Here is a 22,851-nt window from a genome sequence, read left to right on the forward strand (position 1 = left end):
CTCCTGAGTCCACAAGCAATGTTATGTCTCTGCCTTCATCTGAGTTTTCTTTGAGTTTCTCCAAGGAATTGATCGTCAAGTAACTTATTTGTTCAAAATTAATTTTAAAAAAATACATTCCTCCCTCTCTAGGATGATTGCTTAAGTCCCATAAAGGAGGATTTATGGGGCATACAATGAAATATGTAGGTTAAATTGACATACAGTTAAATGCATAGCAATTAAGTGCACCACTCAGTGAGTCATGATAAATGTAGACACTCACGTAACCACCACTTCAATCAAGGTATAGAACAGGGCTTCCCTGGTGGCGCAGTGGTTGAGAGTCCGCCTGCCAATGCAGCGGATACGCGTTCGTGCCCCGGTCCGGGAGGATCCCACATGCCGCGGAGCGGCTGGGTCCGTCAGCCATGGCCGCTGAGCCTGCGCGTCCGGAGCCTGTGCTCCGCAACGGGAGAGGCCACAACAGTGAGAGGCCCGCATACCGCAAAAAAAATAAAATAAAATCTGAATGTTTGCAGGTAGGCACCCTGCTATCTTGGAATTAACCCTGAAGTAAACTTTTCCCATCCCTTCTACCAAGAGGAAGCTGAGTAGGGAAGTGGTTTAAAGAGCCCTGATTGCTGAGACATGTTTGAACAGGAAGGTCATACGCTTTCCCCTCTTGATATCGGTTTTGTTTTGTTTTTTCCTCTGTGATGTAAGCGCTGTCTTCAAGAACCATGAGCAAAGAAGTACTTTGTCTAAAGGGCATTATTCTGAGTCAACAAAGCCAATCTCAAAGGTTACATGTAAAATATACTTGGCGGCTGTCCTTGCAAGGCTCTTCGAAGGGATCTCTGTTTGAAATGTTTTCCAGCTGTGATTTCCTTTCTGAACAATCTGAGCCTAAGTCAATTTGTGGCACCTTTCTGCTCTCCAGATCTTTGTCAGAAGGCAAATTACCCGTATATGGCTCTCTACAATCATATAGATGGTTTTGCTGGTTTGGGCTGAGACTTTTACTGAATTGTAAAGAAATGATCCCATTGGTATAGGGGGAAAAAAAAAAGGTTACATGCTATGTAATTCCATTTAGACAACACTTTTTTTTTTTGAATTTTATTTTATTTTTTTATCCAGCAGGTTCTTATTAGTTATCTATTTTATATATATTAGTGTATATGTGACAATCCCAATCTCCCAATTCATCCCACCACCACTTTCCCCCCTTGGTGTCCATACGTAAATGACAACTTATAGTGATGGTGTACACATCAGCTCCTGCCAGATGTTAGGTTGGGGGAAGGATGTTCGTAAAAAGGGTGGCACAGGGAAGCTTCTTTTTGGTGATGGGACAGTTCTCCATCTGTACACAAATCTGTACCTGTAATAAAATTTCATAGAAATCCCCCCCACACACACACACAAAATAAAACAACCTAAAGCTGGTGAAATCTGAATAAGGTCTGTATTTTAGTTAATAGTATTGTACCAGGGACTTCCTTGGCGGTCCAGTGGTTAAGACTCTGCACTTCCACTACCGGTGGGGCGGGTTCGATCCCTGGTGGGGGAACTAAGATCCCGCAGGCCGCGAGGTGCGGCCAAAAAAAAAAAAAAAGTATTTATCATACCAAAGTCACCTTCCTAGTTTTGATGGTTGTACTATGATCATGTAAGATCTTACCTTTTAGGGGAACCTGGGTGAAGGGTGCTAGGAACTCTTTACTCTTTCTGCAGTTTCTTGTGAATTGAAAACTATTTCAAAGCAAAGTTTTTTTTCCCCCAAGGAAGTACTTTGTCATTGGCAAAATAAAGTCCCCAAATAAAGAGCAGAACTGCAGAAAGCTTTTGCTGCATGGTGTTCAGTGGTGGGATGCGTTACAGGTTAGTGGTTAAGATCCCGATCTATGATACAGACTAATGCCAGGTCACCACTGTGTCCCTAGGCAACTTACTCACCTTCTTCATAGAAAATAGGGGTAATAACAGTGTCTACTTCATAGAACATTTATGAGGATTCAGTGAAATAATGGATGTAAAGGCCTTGGTACAGAAGCAGCCTACAGGAATGACTGAAATGTTACCTGTTACAAATTTTCATATGCAACAGTTACTAACTCATTGTCAATTTTGAGCTACCTTTCTACCAAGACTGGGGGACTTAGGCTCATCTTTCTGGTTTTTACTTTTTAAAAACTACTCATTTTATATTTAAATCCACATTTAGAAAACAGCTAAGCTAGTTTTGGTTTTAGTTAATTGGCTATAATTCGTAATGTTCATTGTAATAACAACGGTAACAATAATAATGAGAATTTATATAAATCAGTTCGTCATTCTCACAGTGCTTTTGGTAAAGATTTACTTTGAGCCTCTTTGCAACCTGTGATATAGTTAGGCATTTTTCAATTCCCATTTTGCAGATCAGGAAAAAATTTGGAGCAATTAAGGGACCTTATGGCCGAAGGGCTAGTCTTTGCGTGGCAGCTGGAACGATCCTTATAAAACACAGACTAGATCATATCAGCCTTCTGCTCAAAGCCCCAGGTTCCCCACCTCACTTGGAGGACAAAGGCCTGACCCACATGTTCCCTCTGGTTTGAACCTTCCGTCACCCTCCAGAATAAACTTCGCCCGTTCCCTCACCCTGAGTCTTTCCTGAGAGGCCATTTCTCAAGGAGCTCCCTCTGACCTGCATATTTAAAATCACAGCCACTTCTCTCTACCCACCCTGACCCCCTGATCCCTATTTTTCCATCGTACTAATCACCTTCTAATAGAACATGCAGCTTACTTATTTATTAAGTTTATTATTTCCCACCCACTTTTCTCCATGAGAATGTGAGCTCTGTAGGGTAAGGATCTTTGTTTCATTCACGGATAGATCCCAAGTGCCTGCAAATGTTGAATGAGTGAATTCCGGGCAGATAGTGAAGTCCAAGTTAATAAGTGTAAGTCCTTCATTTATGCAGCGTATTCTTCTATCTCCTGCCTCTTTGGGTAGAAAGATGAACACTAGGGAAGAAAATTAAAGGGACAGGATTCCTTAACCTAGAACTCAAAGAACTGCCCTAACTGTGCTCTTAGAAGCTGATTCCTCAGTGATTCTGACTGTCCTTTCCTCCAGGAGACATCCTGTGGCTGGATGTTCCCTCAAATGTCTTTCAGACCTTGTGTCAGGGGCTGTCTTTTTTTAAACTAGCAGAGGACCAAGCAAGAGGGGCATGAACCATCATAATGGACTTGGGTGGGACATAATGGAGTAAGAGGGATGCCCACGAGAAGAGGACACAGTAACAGGAGATGTGGAGACGCTGGTGCTGGGGGCGCTCGGGAGAATGGGTGGTAGGGTGGAGACGGAGGGGTGTGTGGATGAATTTCTCCCTGGGAAGCCACAAGTGTTTGGGCTCTAAAACTTCAAGGTCTATTCCAGTCTGATTATTGTTCATCCCGAGGGAGAACAGAAAAGTGATGGGGGGGAGCTGTCTTTCTTAGTACATCTGGGTTGCTGTGTTCAACCCAGGCTTATAAATGAGTCTCCAGTTAGGAAGCTTGTGCCATTAAGCAAAAAAAACGAAAGGTCACTGAATACATTAAGCCAGGAAGCCTATATTTGGCCTTAAGTTTTGGCCCATCCAGTTCTGGAGAAAGTTAACCTGGGTTGGAAGCAGTTTCCACTTCTCTCTGCTGGCATCCTTTTGGCCTGTGGACATTCACCACCTCAGCCCCCAGACAGATCTGCTCTCCTAGATGGTTTGGCTACGTGTGGGCAGTTCTGAATCGGAGTGGGTGCCCTGTACCAGGGAATTAGCTGCAGATCGTCTTCCTGACTTTGTGTGTCCTCTGAAGAGAAACACGAAGAGGAAAAATGACTTCCCGCTTAACCTAAAATCATGTTCCCCAAGGAGCGGTTTCACTCTCAGTATTGATCAACCTTGCAGGACCGAAGAACTGTAGGCTTAACTCATCTTTGCGATCTATAACTAGATGGTGGATCTCCAGGAAATAACTCCATCCTCTTGTTTTCTAGCAGGGCTCCTCTTGCCCTCACAACCAGTTGGGAATGTCACTTGTAGTGTGTACTCAAGTGTTTCCCAAGAGTTTGGACAAGAGCGATTGAAATCAAATGACTGGTTTTAGCCTGCAGATGTCTGCTCAAATATGTACAAAATATAAGTTTTGATTGAGTGTCTTCTGACCGAGCCAAAGCTGATTTTTCTAAATATAAGCCAAGTTTTGCGAGTCCATGTAGCCTGGCAAAACGGGCCTCTCATTTGGGAGCTGATGACCTGGAAGCTAAGGTGAAAAGCCAGGTGTCACAGGCCTGCCTGGGAAAGTGACTGGCAGCAGGGGCCCCAGGTGACGGCTTAGAGGGGTCAGTGGATCCTCATGCAGTATGTGTCCTCTTTCCGAAAGTCAGTGCCTGACAAAATGCCCGAAGTCCTGACTCTATGCCAGTTTTTCTTTTTCACCTTCTACTTCCCTGTCATCTCTTTCTTACTTTACAAAAGACCTCTCTCTGCCTTACCTGGAGTCACAACAGGGCATCAGTTCTCCAATGCTTTAGTCTCCTCTTTACTGTCTTAAAAGTGATTGAAAACCTACAAGTTTTTGTTTATGTGAGATACACCTATTGCCATTTACTGAATTAGAAATTAAAACACAAGAATACACAAGCACGTTTCATTAGCTCATAGAGCTATGACATCATCACACATCATACACCTTATGGAAAATTGCATCATACATTCCCGAGAGCATGAGAGTGAAAAGGGCAAATAACATATTGCTATTCTCACAAAAATAGTTTTCAACTTGAGGCCCCCCCCAAAGTATCTCTGGGATGCCCGGGAGCCTCTAGACCACACTCTGAGAACAGCTGCTCTAGTGCATTGGCTCAAGGTTAACAAAATTCCAGACTACCACATAGAAAATTCCAAATTTTGTCCAGCAAAGGAGTTGTGCTTCCTATAAAATTTTGCTTTGTATGTTTAAAAATTACATGTATAGGGCTTCCCTGGTGGCGCAGTGGTTGAGAGTCCGCCTGCCAATGCAGGGGACACGGGTTCGTGCCCTGGTCCGGGAAGATCCCACATACCGCGGAGCGGCTGGGCCCGTGAGCCATGGCCGCTGAGCCTGCGCGTCCGGAGCCTGTGCTCCGCAACGGGAGAGGCCACAACAGTGAGAGGCCTGCATACCGCAAAAAAAAAAAAAAAAAATTACATGTATATTGTTTTGATCAGTTGTGCCCTAAATAATACTTGTAAAGGTCATCAATCTAGAAGAAAGTTTGTTTTCCAATTTCAATACGTAAGTGTAATTTTATCACCGAGAAGTATCATAGGGTGATTATCAGTGACTTTCAAACACACACATATATGCCATTAGGATAAAATTCTGCAGGGGAAGTAGCAAAGTCATGATTGAAAACTTCTGATTTCTGGGGAGAATTATTTCAGCAGGTGATGCTGGGTCTGCCATCCCAGTAATATGTATATTGCATGGGACTCTAAAGGGGTTTTACTTTAAATTAGCAGCATATCCAGGGTACCTGAAATTACATTTTTTGCAGCTGTTTAAATGATGAACAGTTTAAGATGCAAACCTCAAAATGTGTAAGAGGCTACATATATTTTTCAAAATTCTTTGGGAGGAATACAAGCAGAAGATCCAAAGACTCCTTGAGGCCGTGTATTTACAGATGTTCTTTTATAGATGTGGCTGGTGGGTTTGAAGTAAATATTCCTCTTCAGTGAAATAAATATTTTCTAAACCATCACACCATCTATTAGTTTCATCTCTCATTCGAGAGGAGGTGACCCAATGTGAAAGAGCTGGTTCCTACCTGGAATTTTAGTTTCTTAGCACTTGGATTTAGAGAATCTAATTAAGCAATCTGATTTAGGATTCTCCTCCAGTCTGAGGGGAATCCTCATCTTGGAAAATGAAAATACCTGAAGTAGCTATCATATTCTGATCTAAAATTATTTAGGAGAAGTCAAAGGTCACCACAGAATTCTAGGACAGAGAGTCTAGTCAAAAGAGCTCAGCTGCTGGGACAGACTTCCATGTGGATGGAAAAGAACAAACACCCACCAACACTGATTTTTTTGTGCACAGCTAATCCCTCAGGAGAGGCACTGACTTGAAAGGGATCAGATTTGCATTTCTTCCTAGAACTTCTCCCAGGCCATGTGGCCCAGCCTCAGTGCAGCCTTCACTGTGTGGGCATCCAATGTGGACAGTCTTTCCTGGCTGGTTCCCGGCTGGGTTTCCCTCTGCAGCTTGTTTCAAATATTTAATGACTTCATTAGTGACGAGTTTTGGATTTTAAAATCATCCAATGGAAAATATCCTACACAAGTAGAGAGAAACAAACAAAAAAACATATAAGCCTTTCTGGCAAGAAGTGAGTGATGGTGTATTTTCAAGAATTTTATCTGTCTTTCTCCAGTTTATGATATAAGCTCTGGGCCAGGCACCTTGTGTGTCAGAGAGAAAGTTTCCAGATTCAACTAGATGGTAAATATATGGCTGTGCTTTTTAAAAATAATCTTTTAAAACTTTAGAATAGTTTTAGATTTATAGAAAAATTGTGTGCCATCTCGTACAGATTATTCCCATAAACCTCACGCCCACACTCCCCTGTTATGAACATCTTACATTAATTAGTGTGGTACATTTGTTACAATTCATAAACCAATACTGATAGCATCATTTTTGAACAACTATATTTAATGTGACACAGTATAGTGTACCATAAAAAATTATTTCACTTCCTTATACCCATTGCATTACTTTTAGAACTTAGCATAATGAATCAGGAATGAAACGTTCCCTAACAGGTTTGTAGATTCAGCTTCTCCAGAGAGATTTTCACAGGTGTTTTTGAGACTTTGGGAGGTAGTGGACCTCAGGGTGTCCTTCTGAGCAGCCCTTCCAAGCATGCCTCTTTTTTACAATTTTTAAATAATGTTTTGGCCGCACCAAACAACATGTGGGATCTTAGTTCCCCAACCAGGGATCGAACCCGCGCCCTCTGCTTTAGCAGCACAGAGTCTTAACGACTGGCCCACTAGGGAAGTCCCAAAGCAAACCTCTTTATCTCGCTGAAATGTCCCTTCAGTAAATGTAAGCCTGAAACTAGCACATAACTGATTATTCTGTTATCTCTGGAAATTCCTGATACATCATTACTAACTAAAGTCCATAGTTTATTCAGATTTCCTCAGTTTTTACCTAATGTCCTTTTACTGTTCCAGGATTTAGTTGTTATGTCTCCCTAAGGCGCCTCTTGGTTGTGACAATTTCTCAAACTTCCCTTGTTTTTAATGACCTGGGCAGTTTTGAGGAGTACTGGTCAGGTTTTTTGTAGAATGTCCCACAGTTTGGACCTGTCTGATGTTTTTGGTCGTTTTTCTTATGATTAGATTTGGGTTATATGTTTTGGAGGAGGCAGACCGCAGAGGAGAAATGCCATTCTCATCATATCAAGGGTACATTCTGTCAACACGACTTACCATTGTTGGTCTTGACCTTGACCATCTGGCTGAGCTGGACGTTTGTCAGTTTCTCACTCAGAAGTTTTCCTTTCATTCCCCTTTCCATACTGTCCTCTTTGGAAGGAAGTCACTTTGTGCAGCCTTAAGGAGTCAGGAGTGATGCCCCTCTTTGGGGGCAGAGCGTCTGTATAAAAATCATTTGGAATCCCTCTGCATGGGGCATTTGTCTCTTCTCCCCCTTTTATTTAATCATTTGTTCATATCAATATAGACTCATGGATATTTGTTTTATACTTTGGGTTACAATTTAATGCTACTTTATTTTCTTGCTCAATTTGTCCCAGCTTTGGCCATTGGGAGTTCTTTCAGCTGGATCCCGTGTCTCTTTGCTGTACCCCCATCCGTGTGTGTGTGTGTGTGTGTGTGTGTGTGTGTGTGTGTGTGTGTGTGCTGTTTGTGTTATATTTTGGTCCAGGCTCACGTGTGTTTTGCTCCAACCTGACATTCATCCATTTCTCCGAGGAGCTCTGGTTCCTTTCACTGGAGAACAGTATTATAAGAAACCAAGATCTGGATTGCCTCTCTTCCTTTCTCCTTAAAACTAATGTCAACTAATTTTTTTCATTTCCAAGATGTCTTCAGACCTCTGAAATGATAGAATTTTCTTCATTCAGCACCAGTGTCTTTTCTTCAAGTAATTAATAATGATGCCTTGTGTTTATATAATTCCTTACGAATACATTGATTTTTACTATTAAAAAGGGATTCATTACCACAGATCACCTGAAATTTTTAAAACCGTAACTTTTATCCTGCTGTTTCTGGTACCCTGACGTGTCCATACTGTGCTGTGGACGCGGTGCTAAGCAGGAGAGTGTCTGTGTGAGCCTCAGAAACTACTTGTCTTGATTAGGGGGCCAGGGATTCCCACCCCTCCTCGCAGAAATTTTAAAACTAAATGATACTGCTTTGTTACCTAACGTTTCATCATCGGGGAAAAATAAAGGCTTTTAATGAATTACAGCTGCCTTTAAAAAAATTTTTTTTAACATCTTTATTGGAGTATAATTGCTTTACAATGGTGTGTTAGTTTCTGCTTTATAACAAAGTGAATCAGTTATACATATACATATATCCCCGTATCTCTTCCCTCTTGCATCTCTCTCCCACCCTCCCTATCCTACCCCTCTAGGTGGTCACAGAGCACCGAGTTGAGCTCCCTGTGCTATGCGGCTGCTTCCCACTAGCTATCAGTTTTACATTTGGTAGTGTGTATATGTCCATGCCACTCTCTCACAGCTGCCTTTTAAGCCCATGGTTGCCTTGCTCCTGGTACCTAGGGTTTAATCCTAGGTTTGGTTTTCAAACACCAACACGTATTTTTAATTAACTTTGCATTTATGGCTTGAAGCAGTGAACCAAGAAGTAAAAGGATGCTGAAACCCCCATAGGATTCTGATAAACAGAAGCCCGTCTCTCTGCAGCTGGTCTCACAGCTCTCCTTCCCCTCCAGGTCTGACTGAGACCGCGATCTTCAGCTGTGAGGCCCACAATGACAAAGGGCTGACCGTGTCCAAGGGCGTGCAGATCAACATCAAAGGTAAGCGGCAGGGTGGAGTGCCCCCTGCATGTTCCGGGGGTTAGGGGGTACAGTGTGATCTCTGCAGCCGGCCACCTGGGACTGAGTCCTGGCTTCCGTTTGTGACCTTGGACAAGTCACTTAACCTTTCTGCCTTCGGTGTTCCCCTGTGTAAAATGGGGATAATTACAGAACCTACCTCCTCTTGAGGGTTCAATGAGATAATGCAAGTAAAAGTACTCATAACAGGGCCTGACACTTGTCTTTGATCAACATTAGCTAGTTTAGTTCTGCTCAGATGGAGAAGAAAATTGTCTGAAATGCTGACCCTGGATCATCTTGGCTCCTACTTTCACTTTTTCCTTTTCTACCCTGAACTAGTCCCCATAACTCCTTGAAGAGCCCCCAGGGTGGGCACAGCTTGGGGCACTGATCTGAGGATGGGCTCTGTCCTTCCTTGGGCATCTGGGGCTGAAGCAAGTCTCCACCAGCAGCTGTCCTGAGGAAGGAGAAGGTCAGAGTCACTCTTCTTCTGGGGGCACAGGGCTCCTGTCCCTCTCTCTCCTAACCTCCTCCACCCCCCTTGCTTCCTCTGAGGTGGGATATAACAGAATGAAAGGCGCATGTTGGAAACCTCCCCCAGGCTGGTGGAGACATTCCAGTCCAATTATCTGCCATTGGATTGGACAATCCAAACCAATCATCAGATTCCTCCTCCTTTTGTGGGATCAAAGGTATTTAAACCTGAAACTTGAAAGGAAAGGAAAACCGTCTTTTTATCCCTTTCAACTCATCTCCCTTAACCTTTCTCATAGAAATTCAGGGAAATGGTATGTTTTAGTATTTGTTCTTAATTTATTTTTAATTAATTTATTTTTATTGAAGTATAATTGATTCACAATGTTGTGTTAATTACTGCTGTATAGCAGTGATTCAGTTATATATATATATATATATTCTGTTTTTAATATTCGTTTCCTTTGTGGTTTATCATAGGATATTGAATATAGTTCCCTGTGCTATACAGTAGGACCTTGTTGTTTATCCGTTCTCTATATATAAAAGCTTACATCTGCTAACCCCAGCCTCCCATTCTATCCCTCCCCCACCCCCCTCCCCCTTGGTGACCACCAGTCTGTTCTCTATGTTATTTGTTCTTAATTTAAATATTGAGAGGCAATATTGAGTTTATATTCCTTTTGGTCTTATCCTTGGGGAGATAATAGAGGGGAAAAAGTAGAATGTGTTTAATAATGAGTTAAAGGGTGGGTAGTGCACAGCAGAAGACTCAAAATTACAAAAGACATACTTTTTAAAGGTGCTGATGGTTTAGTTTCAGCAAATCAACTAGAAGAGGCTATGAGAGGGCATTTTCAAAAAGTTCATTGGAAGAAAAAAAATGAGCTAACTGAAAGTTACTAGGAGAGGAACTGAATAACTTCCTTCCTTCATTACGAATTCCATTATTACAATTTTCAAAAGAAATGTTGAGAATTTCGGGAATCCACGCGTGGGCATAAATTTATAAAGACATTTTCATAAAATATCAACATCGTAAAGTTTAAAAATCCATAAAATGAGAAGCACTTCCTGAATTTTATGCTTCAGACAGAGTCGCAACTAGGACTTTATTTTAATAAAGCCTATTTCCAAACCTTATGTGTGGGGCTTTCGTTGATTTAAGCATGTATATCAAAGCAACCAAAACTCCCTGCTCGTCTGTTATCAACTGAGGTATATACGTGGCCAAACTTTGATCTGGAAAGGCAGATACTCTAGGGAAGTGAGTCAAACGAAACACTGACTCTTTCCCATTCATCCGTCTGTGTCTCCTGGTAAAACTGAAACTCCTGAATACCGTACCCAGTGAGCGCTTAACACGGTCCCAGCCTTCCTTCCCTCTCATCCCCTGCGCATCCTGTCCTCGCCTTTACCACCAGCGCACCTCCCCCAGACCTTGTACGTGCGTTACCGCATTTCATCCTCACCCCAGCCTGTGGAGCAGTGTGGTCACTCCCCGCCCTTAGTAGAAGCGGGAACTGAGTTTAGAGAGGGCATTGAGCTGTGCCACGGGCCATGCAGCTGGCTAAGTGGTGACCCCACTCCCCAGTCCCTGCTGGTACTCGCTGGTCTGCTTGCTGCCCCTGCAACCAGCTTCCAGCGTCCTGTTGAGGGACACTAGTGCTGGAGTCAGGCAGACCCGAGTTTAAGTCCCCATTCTGCTGCTTATGAGCTCTGTGCACTTTGGCAAGTTTTCAACTTCTCTGGTCCTCAGTTTCCTCATCCGTCAATGGGGATCGTAAGATTGCTGCTCTGATAGGGTTCTTCCTGTCAGACTAGTCATGTTTAATGAAGTCCATAGGTTCCGGGCACAGAGTAAGCACTCAAAAACATGAGTCATCATTTTGGATTATAAGTGCGGTTATTACCATTAATTAAGAGTTAAACGTATGGGAATTTTCTGGTGGTCCAGCGGTTAGAACTTCGCGCTTTCACTGCTGAGGGTGAGAGTTCCATCCCTGGTCCGGGAACGAAGATCCCGTGCGGCACAGCCAAAATAAATAAATAAAAATAATATTGATTCACAGATTTTAATATATATTTCCTTTTTTAAAAAGAGTTAAATATAGCACAAGAAACTAAAACCCTCAAACTTCAGATCCTTGTTGGATTCTAATTTAAATATCTATCCACGTCCCACCCGTGGCTGAGGTCATTGCACGTTCATTACGGTATGCCCTCCCCTCCCCGCAAGCAGATGCACTTGGGTCTTTTGCTTGAGCTGACTCTCCCCTATTCCTCGGCCTGGAAAGCTTCCTTCCTCCATCACACACGCGCATATGCACGCACGCATGGACACACATGCTTGTTCCCATGGTACCCCTCTTTTCTCAGCACAAGGCACTCATTCTCAATTAATGTGGGTCTCCCCAACGCAGCCTTTAGCTCCAAAAGGGCAGCGCCATGGCTCTTCACCCCCATTGAGAGCACTGGCGCCCAGTGACGCCCCTGCATACAGCAGCAGGAAATGGATGTCTCCCCATCCTTGTCCAGCTAAAACTTCTCACTTCATCAGGGGTCAGGAAAGCAGGTCTACATCCCACTTCTCTGGCCCTGGCCGAGCCATCCTATCACTGCAAGACTTTTCCGTAGGCTAATACCATTACCCTTAGGGGTACGATGGCTCGTCTTTAAAACTTGTGTTTAATTTTCCCAGTCTCAAGAAACAGAAGTAGCCTTGGTATTATTAATGCATTTGTTTGGTAGCTGTGGCCTCCCGTGGTTTATAATTGTGTCTGTGGTGTGTCTTTGTTTTTTACATAGCAATTCCCTCCCCGCCAACTGAAGTCAGGGTCCGCAACAGTACCGCACACAGCATCCTGATCTCCTGGGTCCCCGGTTTTGACGGATACTCCCCGTTCAGTGACTGCAGCATTCAGGTGAACTTCCGTAATGAAAAGAAGTAGCTGTTTGGTGCTCAGTGGGTCTGCCTGATTTTTCTTCCTCCTGAGGATGGGTGCTGAGATCATTTCAACACCCCCGTTCAGAATCCCTTGACCTTCCCCCCGATCAGCGTCCACTGGGCATGCACCATTTTATGATGTTCTGCCCCTGCCCCTCCCCGCGCCCCTGTGATGCTGCCTCTTTCCTGTGCATGGTCCAGGGCCAACTGGAAGAGAAACATGTTTCTGAGATAGAATGTCATGAGACCAGGGAGAATTCATTTTTAAGATACAAAAACCCATCTGGCTTGTAACCAGGAATCCAAGGAGCCAGGTCCTCTGCAGCCTGGCTTCTCCTGGGTTGGTGGCCGTGAAGGACAGAAGGGCAAGCACAAGGTGGATCATCTTCACTATTGAATGTTGCATCTCAGCCTGTGGCTTCCAGGGAAACCTGGGCATTACAGGCCTTACAGAGTCATCACCCACTTTTAACCACTACCTAAAATTGGTATAAAATAGAGCTGTAAGAAATATAGGTTAGCCATCCTAAAATGACACCTTGCCATGAGATAGGCTCTGCTCTGAGTGTTCATTTCATAAAAAAGGGAAGGGTAGGGCTTCCCTGGCGGCGCAGTGGTTGAGAGTCCGCCTGCCGATGCAGGGGACACGGGTTCGTGCCCCGGTCCGGGAAGATCCCACATGCCGCGGAGCGGCTGGGCCCGTGAGCCATGGCCACTGAGCCTGCGCGTCTGGAGCCTGTGCTCCGCAGCGGGAGAGGCCACGACGGTGAGAGGCCCGAGTACCGAAAAAAAAAAAAAAGGGAAGGGTAGCAGTAACTACCTTTTACCGAGTGCCCACAATGGCCCAGGGACTTTGCAGACATTATCTTAACTTGGAACCCACACCAGCACTGCAGGGCCACAGTGCACACACAGCCTGTGAGTGGCAAAACCGGAATTCAAGCCCAGGAAACTCTGATGCCCAAAGCAATGCTCAGGACCACCTGCTCCTCCGTGTCTCAGGAAGACGTTGCAGGTGGGAACAGGTAGTTGAACACACATGGATTATCCGCTGAAAACATGAATGCATTCTGCCTGTACTTGACCATACAGTAAGGTCAGGGATTATTCTTAGTTTTATAAATGTCTGGTCTTATTAGGTAAAAACATATTAACCTGACATGGGCCAGTCATGCCAACTCAGCTGAGAGAAGTGACTTTCATAGAATTTTATGTGTTGACAACTAGATGTTTTTAATACCAAGTGGAACTCATTTCTCTGCTCTTATTGCCTCCCACCCTTGTGTAACAGCTGTTTCTTCTCAGAAGAGTAAAAACATATCATCCCCAAAATAGCCTCCACCCTCACCCTGCTACCCACAGCCTTGCTTAATCTTGTCCATCGTTATTTGCAAACCTCCCAAGTACTGGTAAGTGTTAGGAATTCTCCTTGTGTCTACAAAGTCTCACCAGGGATATCCTTTTTTTTGAACAGCTTTTTTGAAATATATTTTACATACCATAATATTCACCCATTTAAAGTGTACAATTCAGTAGTTTTTAGTATAGTCAGAGTTCTGCAGTCATCACCATTACCTTATTGGGACTGTATTCATAAGAGATATTGGCCTGTAGTTTTCTTGTGTTAGCTTTTTCTGGTTTTGGTATCAGGGTGATACTGGCCTTATAGAAAGAGTTGGGAAGCGTTCCCACTTCTTCTGTTTCTTGGAAGAATTTGAGAAAGGTTGATGTGAAATTGTCTTCAATATTTAGTAGAAATCACCAGCAAAGCCATCTGTTCCTAGGCCTTTGTTTGTGGAAAGTTTTTTTGAGTAATACCAGCTCAATCTCTTTACTTGTTATAGATCTATTCAGATTTTCTATTTCTTCGTCAGTCAGTTTTGGTAATTTGTGTGTTTCTAGGAATTTGTGCGTTTCTTAGGTTATCTAATTTGTTGGTATACAGTTGTTCATAATCTTCCATTAGAAGCTTTTTTATCTTTGAAGTTAGAAGTGATGTCCCCTCTTTCATTCCTGATTTTAATAATTTGAGTTGTCTTTTATTTTTCTTGGTCAGTCTGACTAAAGGTTGGTCAGTTTTATTGATTTTTTTGAAGAACCAACTTTTGGTTTCATTAATTTTTTCTATTTTTTAAAATTCTGTTTCATTCATTTCTGCCCTAACCTTTATTTCCTTTCTTCTGTTTACTTTAGCTTAATTTTTTTCCCCTTTTTGTTTCTTGTAGTGAAAGTTTAGGTAATTGATTTGAAATTTCTCCTTTTTTGATATAGGCAGTTATACTATACATTTCCCTGTAAGCACTGCATTGGCTGTATACCATAAGATTTGGTATTTGGGGGTTTTTCCATTCAAAATCAAGTTTTTGATCACTTTTCTTATGATTTCTTCTTTGTTCTATTGGTTATTTAGGAGCGTGTCATTTAATTTTCACTTAGTTGTGAATTTCTTAAGTTTTCTTCCTTCGTTGGTTGTGTTTAGAGGATATACTTATTATGACTTCCATCTTTTTTTTTTTTCTTTTGGCCACGCTGTGCGGCATGCAGAACTTCCCTGACCAGGGATTGAACCCATGCCCCCTGCAGTGGATGTGTGAAGTCTTAACCACTGGACCACCCTGGAAGTCCTCATCCTTTTAAATTTATTAAGGCTTGTTGTATGGCCTTGCATATGTTCTATCCTGGAGAATGTTCCATGTGCAGTTGAGGAGACGGTGTATTCAGCTGTGGTTGGGTGGAACGTTTATATGTCTCTTAGGTCTAGGTGGTTTATAGTCCTGTTCACTTATTCTGTTTCCTTGTTAAACTTCTGCCTCATGGTTTTATCTATTATTGAAAATAGGAAATCGAGGTCTCAACTATTGTTTTTGAATTATGTATTTCTCCCTTCAGTTCTATCAGTTTTTTTGCTTCACATATTTCAGGACTCTGTTGTTTTGGGAACAACCAGGGCCTGTTTCCCTGTATATGGACATAACTGAACCTACATATGGACACAAATACAGCATGAACCAGCCCTTTTTTTAAGAAAAAATGAGGTATAGTTTTAGGTACACAACATAGTGATTCAAAATTTTTAGAGATTATGCTCCATTTATAGTTATTATAAAATATTGGCTATATTCCCTGTGTGGACCAGCCTTTTTAAAAATTGTTTCCAGTTACTGAACTGTTTGAAGAGTCCAAGAGGACATGAGACTCCTTCCCATAGGAGGGTGTTACCTTCAGGGAGACTGAGGAAGAGTACTGCCCCCACTTGGAGAAGAGTGTGTCTCAGGGTAGACGTGAGGTAGAGGGGAGGTAGAGTAGGGTGGTGGAGTGGTCTGAAAACACCAGGTCACCCCTACAGGTGGAGGATGATCACACAAGCTTCACTTGCACTCTCTTTGCCTTGGCTTTGGGTGGCCAGGGCGTGAAAAATCATCCTGAGACTGCTAAATTGCAGCCCCTCTTGCCCACCTTGGATCCTATTGTGCAGGACATGGTTATCCTGTCTGTGCCCCACCAGCTAGCTCAGGCTTCCTTCACCCATTCTCCTTTCCATCTCTCCTAGGTTTACCGGATTTAGCAAATAAGAATCCAGTTACTTTACAAGTTAATTACACTGTTGATTTTGTGTCATACCTATACCCATAATTATTGGTGGTCTATCTGAACTTTAAATATAAACGGGTGTCCTTTATTTTCTCTGGCAGTCCTAGTGAGGTCGATCAAAACTGGCTCCACAAGTTATATACTTTCACATTCTGTTGATTAACAATGTATTCCCATTTCTGAAGGGACCAAGTATCATTTTGTAGCAGAGTCCCAGTTTGTTACAATTTTAAACTCTGACTTGGTAACAAATGAATGTTTTGGACAAGATTCACATCCACCCACTAGCAGGACACACCCTCTCACTTCCCCTGGTCTTGGCATTAGTTCCTTTCTTCACCCATTTTTGGGCTATGGACTCCGTTTCTATTTTTAACTCTCCCACATATGTCTTGCCGTTTCATGCCCTCCTTTCCCCCAGAACCCACTGAGCACTGTCAGAGAAACCCGTCTTCTTCTAGGAACATGCCCTCCAAGAGTGTCCCTGTGCCTGGAAATGGTCCAGCGCGTTGTTCCGGAAATAGGGCAGGGGTGGGGAGCCAAGGTTTCCTCCACCTTAGTTCCCGCGCTTGGTCAGCAGGAAGTAGGTGCAGACTCTAAAGTGAAGAAACAAAGAGTGATTTCTGCCAACAGCCACCACCAAGATAAGCACACAGCTCCTGGTTTCTCCTCTGGTGGCTCCTCAGGCCAACTGGTACCCTCTTGTCACCCCGCAGAGTCTGCGGGTCTGAGTCAGAGGTGAGACTCGGTCCCAGCACCGCCCTCATGGTATCCACTAGGGGATTTGGAATTCCAAAATGTTGATCTGTGGCCCCTTGACCTAAATGGCAAACACACATATCCTGAAATAACAGCATTGTTTCCACACCCCATAATTGCAAGCCCCTTATTATCAGAAATATATTTTGTGGGTTTAAGATTCTTTTCCCCAAATTGTTTTTGGTGGCTTCTTTTTTGTCCAATACTATTTTTGTCTTTCTGATTTTATGTGTACAACATATTTTAGAAGTTGTGAAAAACATACAGTGAGAGAAAACTCTGCATGATCCCCGTTCCCAGATAAGAGGTTTCCTTAAAGGAAAAGCTGGAAGTTTAGCCTAAGACTGAATTTTGCTGGGAATCCCTCTCTCTTGCCTGTGCATACAGAAGACATGGAGAGGGATGTGGAGAGACTGGTGGAGTTTATGGAGAGAAAGATGAGGTACAAGGACTCAGGGGAAAGAGCTGATGGGTTTTTAAAAGATTTGGAGAAAAGCTTGTTGGGTGAGGTGCAAATGACCCTTTCCTATATCTCCCCACCAAAAAATGCCATAAAATCTATACTATCTGTGTTTGCTTTTGGAGTTGAATCTATATGGGAGTGGGAATTGGGGGGTAAGAATAAAGGACATGCTAAAATTAGCCTCAAAGCAAGAGCAGAATTCCTCAGGAGACATAATGAAAAGAAATACAGATTTTTTTTAAAAAAAAATTAAGCATCTTATCTTCTAAAGTAGGATTTGGGAAATATTTTCTCTAAAGGGTCAGACAGTAAATATTTCAGGTTTTGCCCCACATACGAAGTCCCTTGTCTTTACTGCATATTCTGTGAAACAAATGAAAACAATGATCAAAAAGCGAAGTGATTCTGAGGAAGAGCTACTTTTATTATAAGTTATAATGTAGAATAACTATAGTGTTATGATGACGATTATTTGCTCTGTTACCTGCTGGAGCGAGAACACTTATTTTAGGCATTTTTCATCAGGTCCTCAATTGTTGCACCCAGTGAGTAGCATGAGTAATACACAGTGATCCTGGTGGGAAATTTAAGGTGTGGCCCGAAAGGAAGCAGGTACTTCCCCTCAGTGGAGAGGAAGGGCCATGTACACCGAATGCATGAATGCCCCGAGTCTGACATTCCTGCCCCCTGACTAACGCCTGGTCCACAATTTTACTCTTCATTTAGGTCGAGGAAGTTGAGCCACTGAGTCATGGCTCAGTCATGATTTTTAACACCTCTGCTTCACCACATCTGTATCAAATCGAGCAGCTGCAGGCTCTGGCGAATTACAGCATCGGTGTGTCCTGCATGAATGAAGTCGGCTGGTCCGCAGTGAGCCCTTGGATTCTGGCCAGCACGACCGAAAGAGGTAATTCCTGGGGTTCAGAATGCATATTGTGCCTGATGGCATGTGATGAAACAAATCCTTCCCAGTGGCCTGATTCAGAGTTTAACTTTTTCTTTGTGTGGCCTTCGCCTCTGGAGGATAATTTTATGGAGGTGACCAATGAAAATAAGAAAGATGTTTCCTTCTATAATTGAAAAGGGTTTAGTGACAAACTTTATACTTACTATGTATAGGGAATATTTTCTTTTACATAGGATATTAATAGTCCCATACTCTTTATAGCATATATTATTTTAATTAAAATATAAATATATGAAAGTTATTACTCATAGCATCAAACTTAAGAAAACTAATAAATGTGGAAGTGGCTAATGTTCAATAAGCACCTACTACATGCCAGGGACCATCTTAGGTACTTTACATGCATTATTTCATTAGCTCCTCATAGCAATCATATGAAGTAGGTACTGTTGTCTCTACATTATTTTCTTATAGCAAATTTTATTTACATCTGTAAACTTTCATTTCTGTGTGCTGCTTTTGGTTTCCAAGCGTTTGTATTTTTTCTATGAATATTGTAGTTATGTTAGATTTGAATTGTCCAGTTTCCATTATTTTCCAATTTAGAGCTCTGGATTACTCAGAACCTCTTTCCTGCCCTTAACTCCAGCCTTACATAATCAGTGCTCCAATTTTAATACAGACGGTGGGACAGGTCTAGGTCATAAATTGTTAGGGCTTAATCCTTGCACAAATGAAACTAGTGCCAAGATTGTAAAATATCTTAAATGAGGAAGAAAAACCTCTGAGAACAATTTTTATATGGTGTTTCCTTTTCATTCAGTTTAAAAAACTTTCTGGTTTCTGTTTTGATTTCTTCCTTAACCCATTAGTTATTTAGGTGTCTACCGTGGTTTCCAAATACTTGTATTAGTGATTTCTAATTTCATTCTGTTGGGGCCAAAGAACATAATTCATATCACTTGAATCCTTTGAAGTGTATCAAGACTCAATTTTACAGCCCAGAACATGGTCTATCTTGACAATGTTCCATGTGTACTTGAGAATGTGTATTCTGCTCTTATTAGATGGAGTGTTCTATAAATGTCACCTTGGTCAAGTTAGTTGACAGTGTTTTTTACATTGTATTCTTATTGATTTTATGCCTCCTTTTTCTATCAGTTATTTAGCCGGGTGCACTGAAATCTGTAGTTATAACTGTGAATTTATCTATTTCTATTTGTAGTTCTAGCAGTTCACATGTTTTGAAGTTCTGGTATTTTGTGCATAACTATGTAATATTACTATGCTCTCCTAATACATTGGCCACTTTATCATTATGAAATTATTTTCTTTATCTTTGGTAATATATTCTGTGAAATCTATTTTATCGATATTAATAATAGCCATTTTACTCTTTCTTTTGATTCCATGGTGTATCTTTTATTCATACTTATTTTTAACTTACTTGTATCTTTATATTCAATGGGTATTTCATGCAGGCAGTACTTTACTTCACAATCCTTGCCTTTAAATTGGGGTATTTAATCCATTAAAATGTAATGATATCATTCATATGGGTAGGTTTACATCTGTCTTCTATTTGTTCTGTCTGTAATTTGTTCCCCTTCTTTTGGGTTCATTGAATGTTTTTATTCTATTTTATCTCCTTTTTGACTTCTTAGCCATAACTCTTTTCTTCTGTTCTTTCAATGGTTGCTTTAGGGTTTATAGTATACAGGTTTAACTTATTACCATATGCCTTCAGGGGATGTTATACCACCTCAGGTATAGTGTAGGAACCTTAACATAGTATACTTTCATTTTTCTTTTGATATCTCCAGATATTTATGCTATTGTTGTCACTCACTTTACTTTTACATATGTTATAAACCCACACTAGATTGTTATTATTTTTGTTCAAAGAGTCCTAATCTTTTAGAGTGATTTATATAATTATAAAAAACCTATATTTACCCACTTGGTATTTACCCAAATGGTAGTTACCATTTCTAGTGTTATTCAGTTTTTTGGTGTAAATCTGTACATATTTCCATGTGGTATTATTTTCCTTCTTCCTAAAGGATTCTTCATTACTTCTTATAGTGGGAATCTTGGTGAGAAATTCAGCTTCTGTATGTCTGAAAGAAATCTTTATTTTACCTTTGAGGGGTTTCTTTGGACTTCATTTTGTAAGATATTTTTATTAGGTATAGAGTTCTAGGTTACTCCACTGTCTTCTTGCTTGCGTTGTTTCTGATAACAAATCTTTGGTAATCCTTAATTTATTCCTCTGTGTATAATGTGTCTTATGTCTCTGGTTTTCCTTTTGTATTTGATTTGGAGCAATTTAATTATGATGTGCCTTGGTGTAATTTTCTTTATATCCCTTGGGCTTGGGGTTCATTGAACTTCTGAGGTCTGCATGTCTATAGTTTGCATCACATTTGGAAAATGTTGGCCATTGCTTCTTCAAATATTTTTTTCTGTTCCTGCCTCTCCGCTCCTTTGAGGACTCCAGTTACCCATGTATCATATCTTGAAGTTATCCATAATTCACTGATGCTATTGCTTTTTTCCCTGCTTTCCTCCTTGTGTTTTATTTTGGGTAGTTTCTATTACTATGTCTTCAAATTCACTAATCTTTTCTTGTGCAGTATCTAATCTGCCATTAATTCTATCTAGTATATATTTCAACTCTCACATTGTAATTTTTGTTTTTTTTTTGTATCTTTCCTGTCTCTACTTAACTTTTGGACCATATGGAATACAGTTATAATAACTGTTTTAATGTCCTTGTCTGCTAATTCTAACATCAGTCTTATTTCTGGAGTGGTTTTGATTGATTCATTTATATTCCTTGTGGAGAGTACTTTCCAATTTTTCTACATGTCTGGTAATCTTTGGTTGGATTCCTGACATTGTGAATTTTACTTTGTTGAGTGCTAGATATTTTTGTATTCTTATAAATAGTGAGCTTTGTTTGGGGTCACAGTTAAGCTAATGGGAAAAGACTGATCCTTTTGGGCATTGCTTTTAGTATTTGTTAGGCTGGACCAGAGCAGTGCTTCATCTAGGGTCAACTATTACCCACTATTGAGACAAAACCATTATGTGTACTCTACCCAGTGCTCCTTGAATCATTAGATTTTCCAGGCTGATTGATAGGAACAGGCACTATTCCTGGCCCTGAGTGAGGCCCAGCCACTCTTATATTTAATTTTTTCATATGGTTCTTTTCCTGTCTTCCTCCAGAGTCATCCTAGTGACTCCTTTGCCGTCTCCTGGGCGTTTGTCTTTCTTGGTTTACTGTCTCTCATTCTCATGGAGCACATTCTCAGTTAGCTCTAGAGAGAATATATATATAAATAAAAACTGTGGGACCTTGCATGTCTGTTTGTCATACTGGATTGGTAATTTTTCCTAATAGAGAATTTTAGGTTGGAAATGATTTTCCCTCAAAATTTTAAAAGTATTTCTGCATTGTTTTTTAGCTTCATGTGTCATTGTAGAGAATTTTGATAACTTGAGTTTTCTAGGTGAACTGTTTTTTAGTTTTAATTTTTCTTTAATATCTTTTCTCTTTAATCGTTGTGCTGTAATGAGCTGTGATGTGGGATTTGTTTCATTCGTCATCATAGGCATTCAATCTAGGAATGCAAATGCTTTGGTTTTGAGACTTTTTCTTATACATTTTTTCCTTTCAAAATGTTCTTCTATTTTTCTTTCCAGATAACTGTATTAGACATTTGTTGAAACTCCTTTAATTGCTTCCTCAATTTTTTTTTACCTCAAATTGGCCTCCTTTTTAAAATTTTTATTCTACTCTTCTTTTGGAGATTTACTTGATTTATCTTCTAATTCTTCCGTTGAATACTTTATTGAAATTGGCAATGTAATATATAAGAATAATTTTATTTTTCATTGACAGTTTTTTCCAGTTCTCAATTATGAGAGCCTTTTCTTATCTTTGGCTATGTTCATTATTGGTTTTGTTTGTTTGTGTTTTAGTTTTCTCTAGTTCCCTACGTTGTCTCTGCCTCCTCTTGAGTGCTCTGTCCTGTGTTTTGTTCTGGTCTCTGACATTCATGAAGGAGGCCTCCCCAGCCTCTTCTGATCTTCCACTGTCTCTCCTATTGAAGAGTGAAGAGCCAGCGATTGATGGGAAGCTCTGTGAGCATGGGTGGGGCTTGTAGGCTTCACTGTCAGGTGATTGGCCAGCGACCTAAGTGTTTTAGTTTGGATACCCCCAAGTGTCAATATTGGCTTTCTTTCCCCCGGAACCACTTACTTCCTCTAGAATTGAGTCTCCTGTCTGCTGCCTCAGGAATATGAACACAGCTGCTGATGCTCTAAGATCAGGTGGGGAGGAGCCAGAGGTGGAGTCCCCCTCAGTCAATGTATGAACTTCCTCTTATTTCCCTAGTTGTCAGCCCCTCATCGTGCCTCCATTCTACTGGTGCCCCAAGTCCAGTAGCTTTTCAGTTCAGAGAATAAAGCATCCTGTCTCCTGTGGGAATTTGAGGGATACCTGCCAGCTGTGTGTGGGAATAGGTTAGAGGGATCTCGAGGGCTACTTCCTGATCAAACTTTCAATCTTCCAGTTTTAGTCCCCACTCTGGT

The 22,851-nt window shown here is 41.4% G+C and overlaps 1 protein-coding gene across 1 annotated transcript in view; it reads left to right on the top strand.

Moving 5' to 3' along the window:
• MERTK (MER proto-oncogene, tyrosine kinase) overlaps window positions 1-22,851 on the top strand; it is a 112,990-nt gene that overhangs the window by 40,531 nt on the left and 49,608 nt on the right. The window contains exons 5-7 of the mRNA XM_004276752.3: window positions 8,998-9,084; window positions 12,388-12,503; window positions 18,066-18,249. Of these exons, the coding sequence (XP_004276800.2) occupies window positions 8,998-9,084; window positions 12,388-12,503; window positions 18,066-18,249 (387 nt within the window). The remainder of the gene's footprint in view (window positions 1-8,997; window positions 9,085-12,387; window positions 12,504-18,065; window positions 18,250-22,851) is intronic.

This window comes from Orcinus orca, chromosome 13 (genome assembly GCF_937001465.1).
Source record: "Orcinus orca chromosome 13, mOrcOrc1.1, whole genome shotgun sequence".
Classification (NCBI taxonomy): Eukaryota; Metazoa; Chordata; class Mammalia; order Artiodactyla; family Delphinidae; genus Orcinus; species Orcinus orca.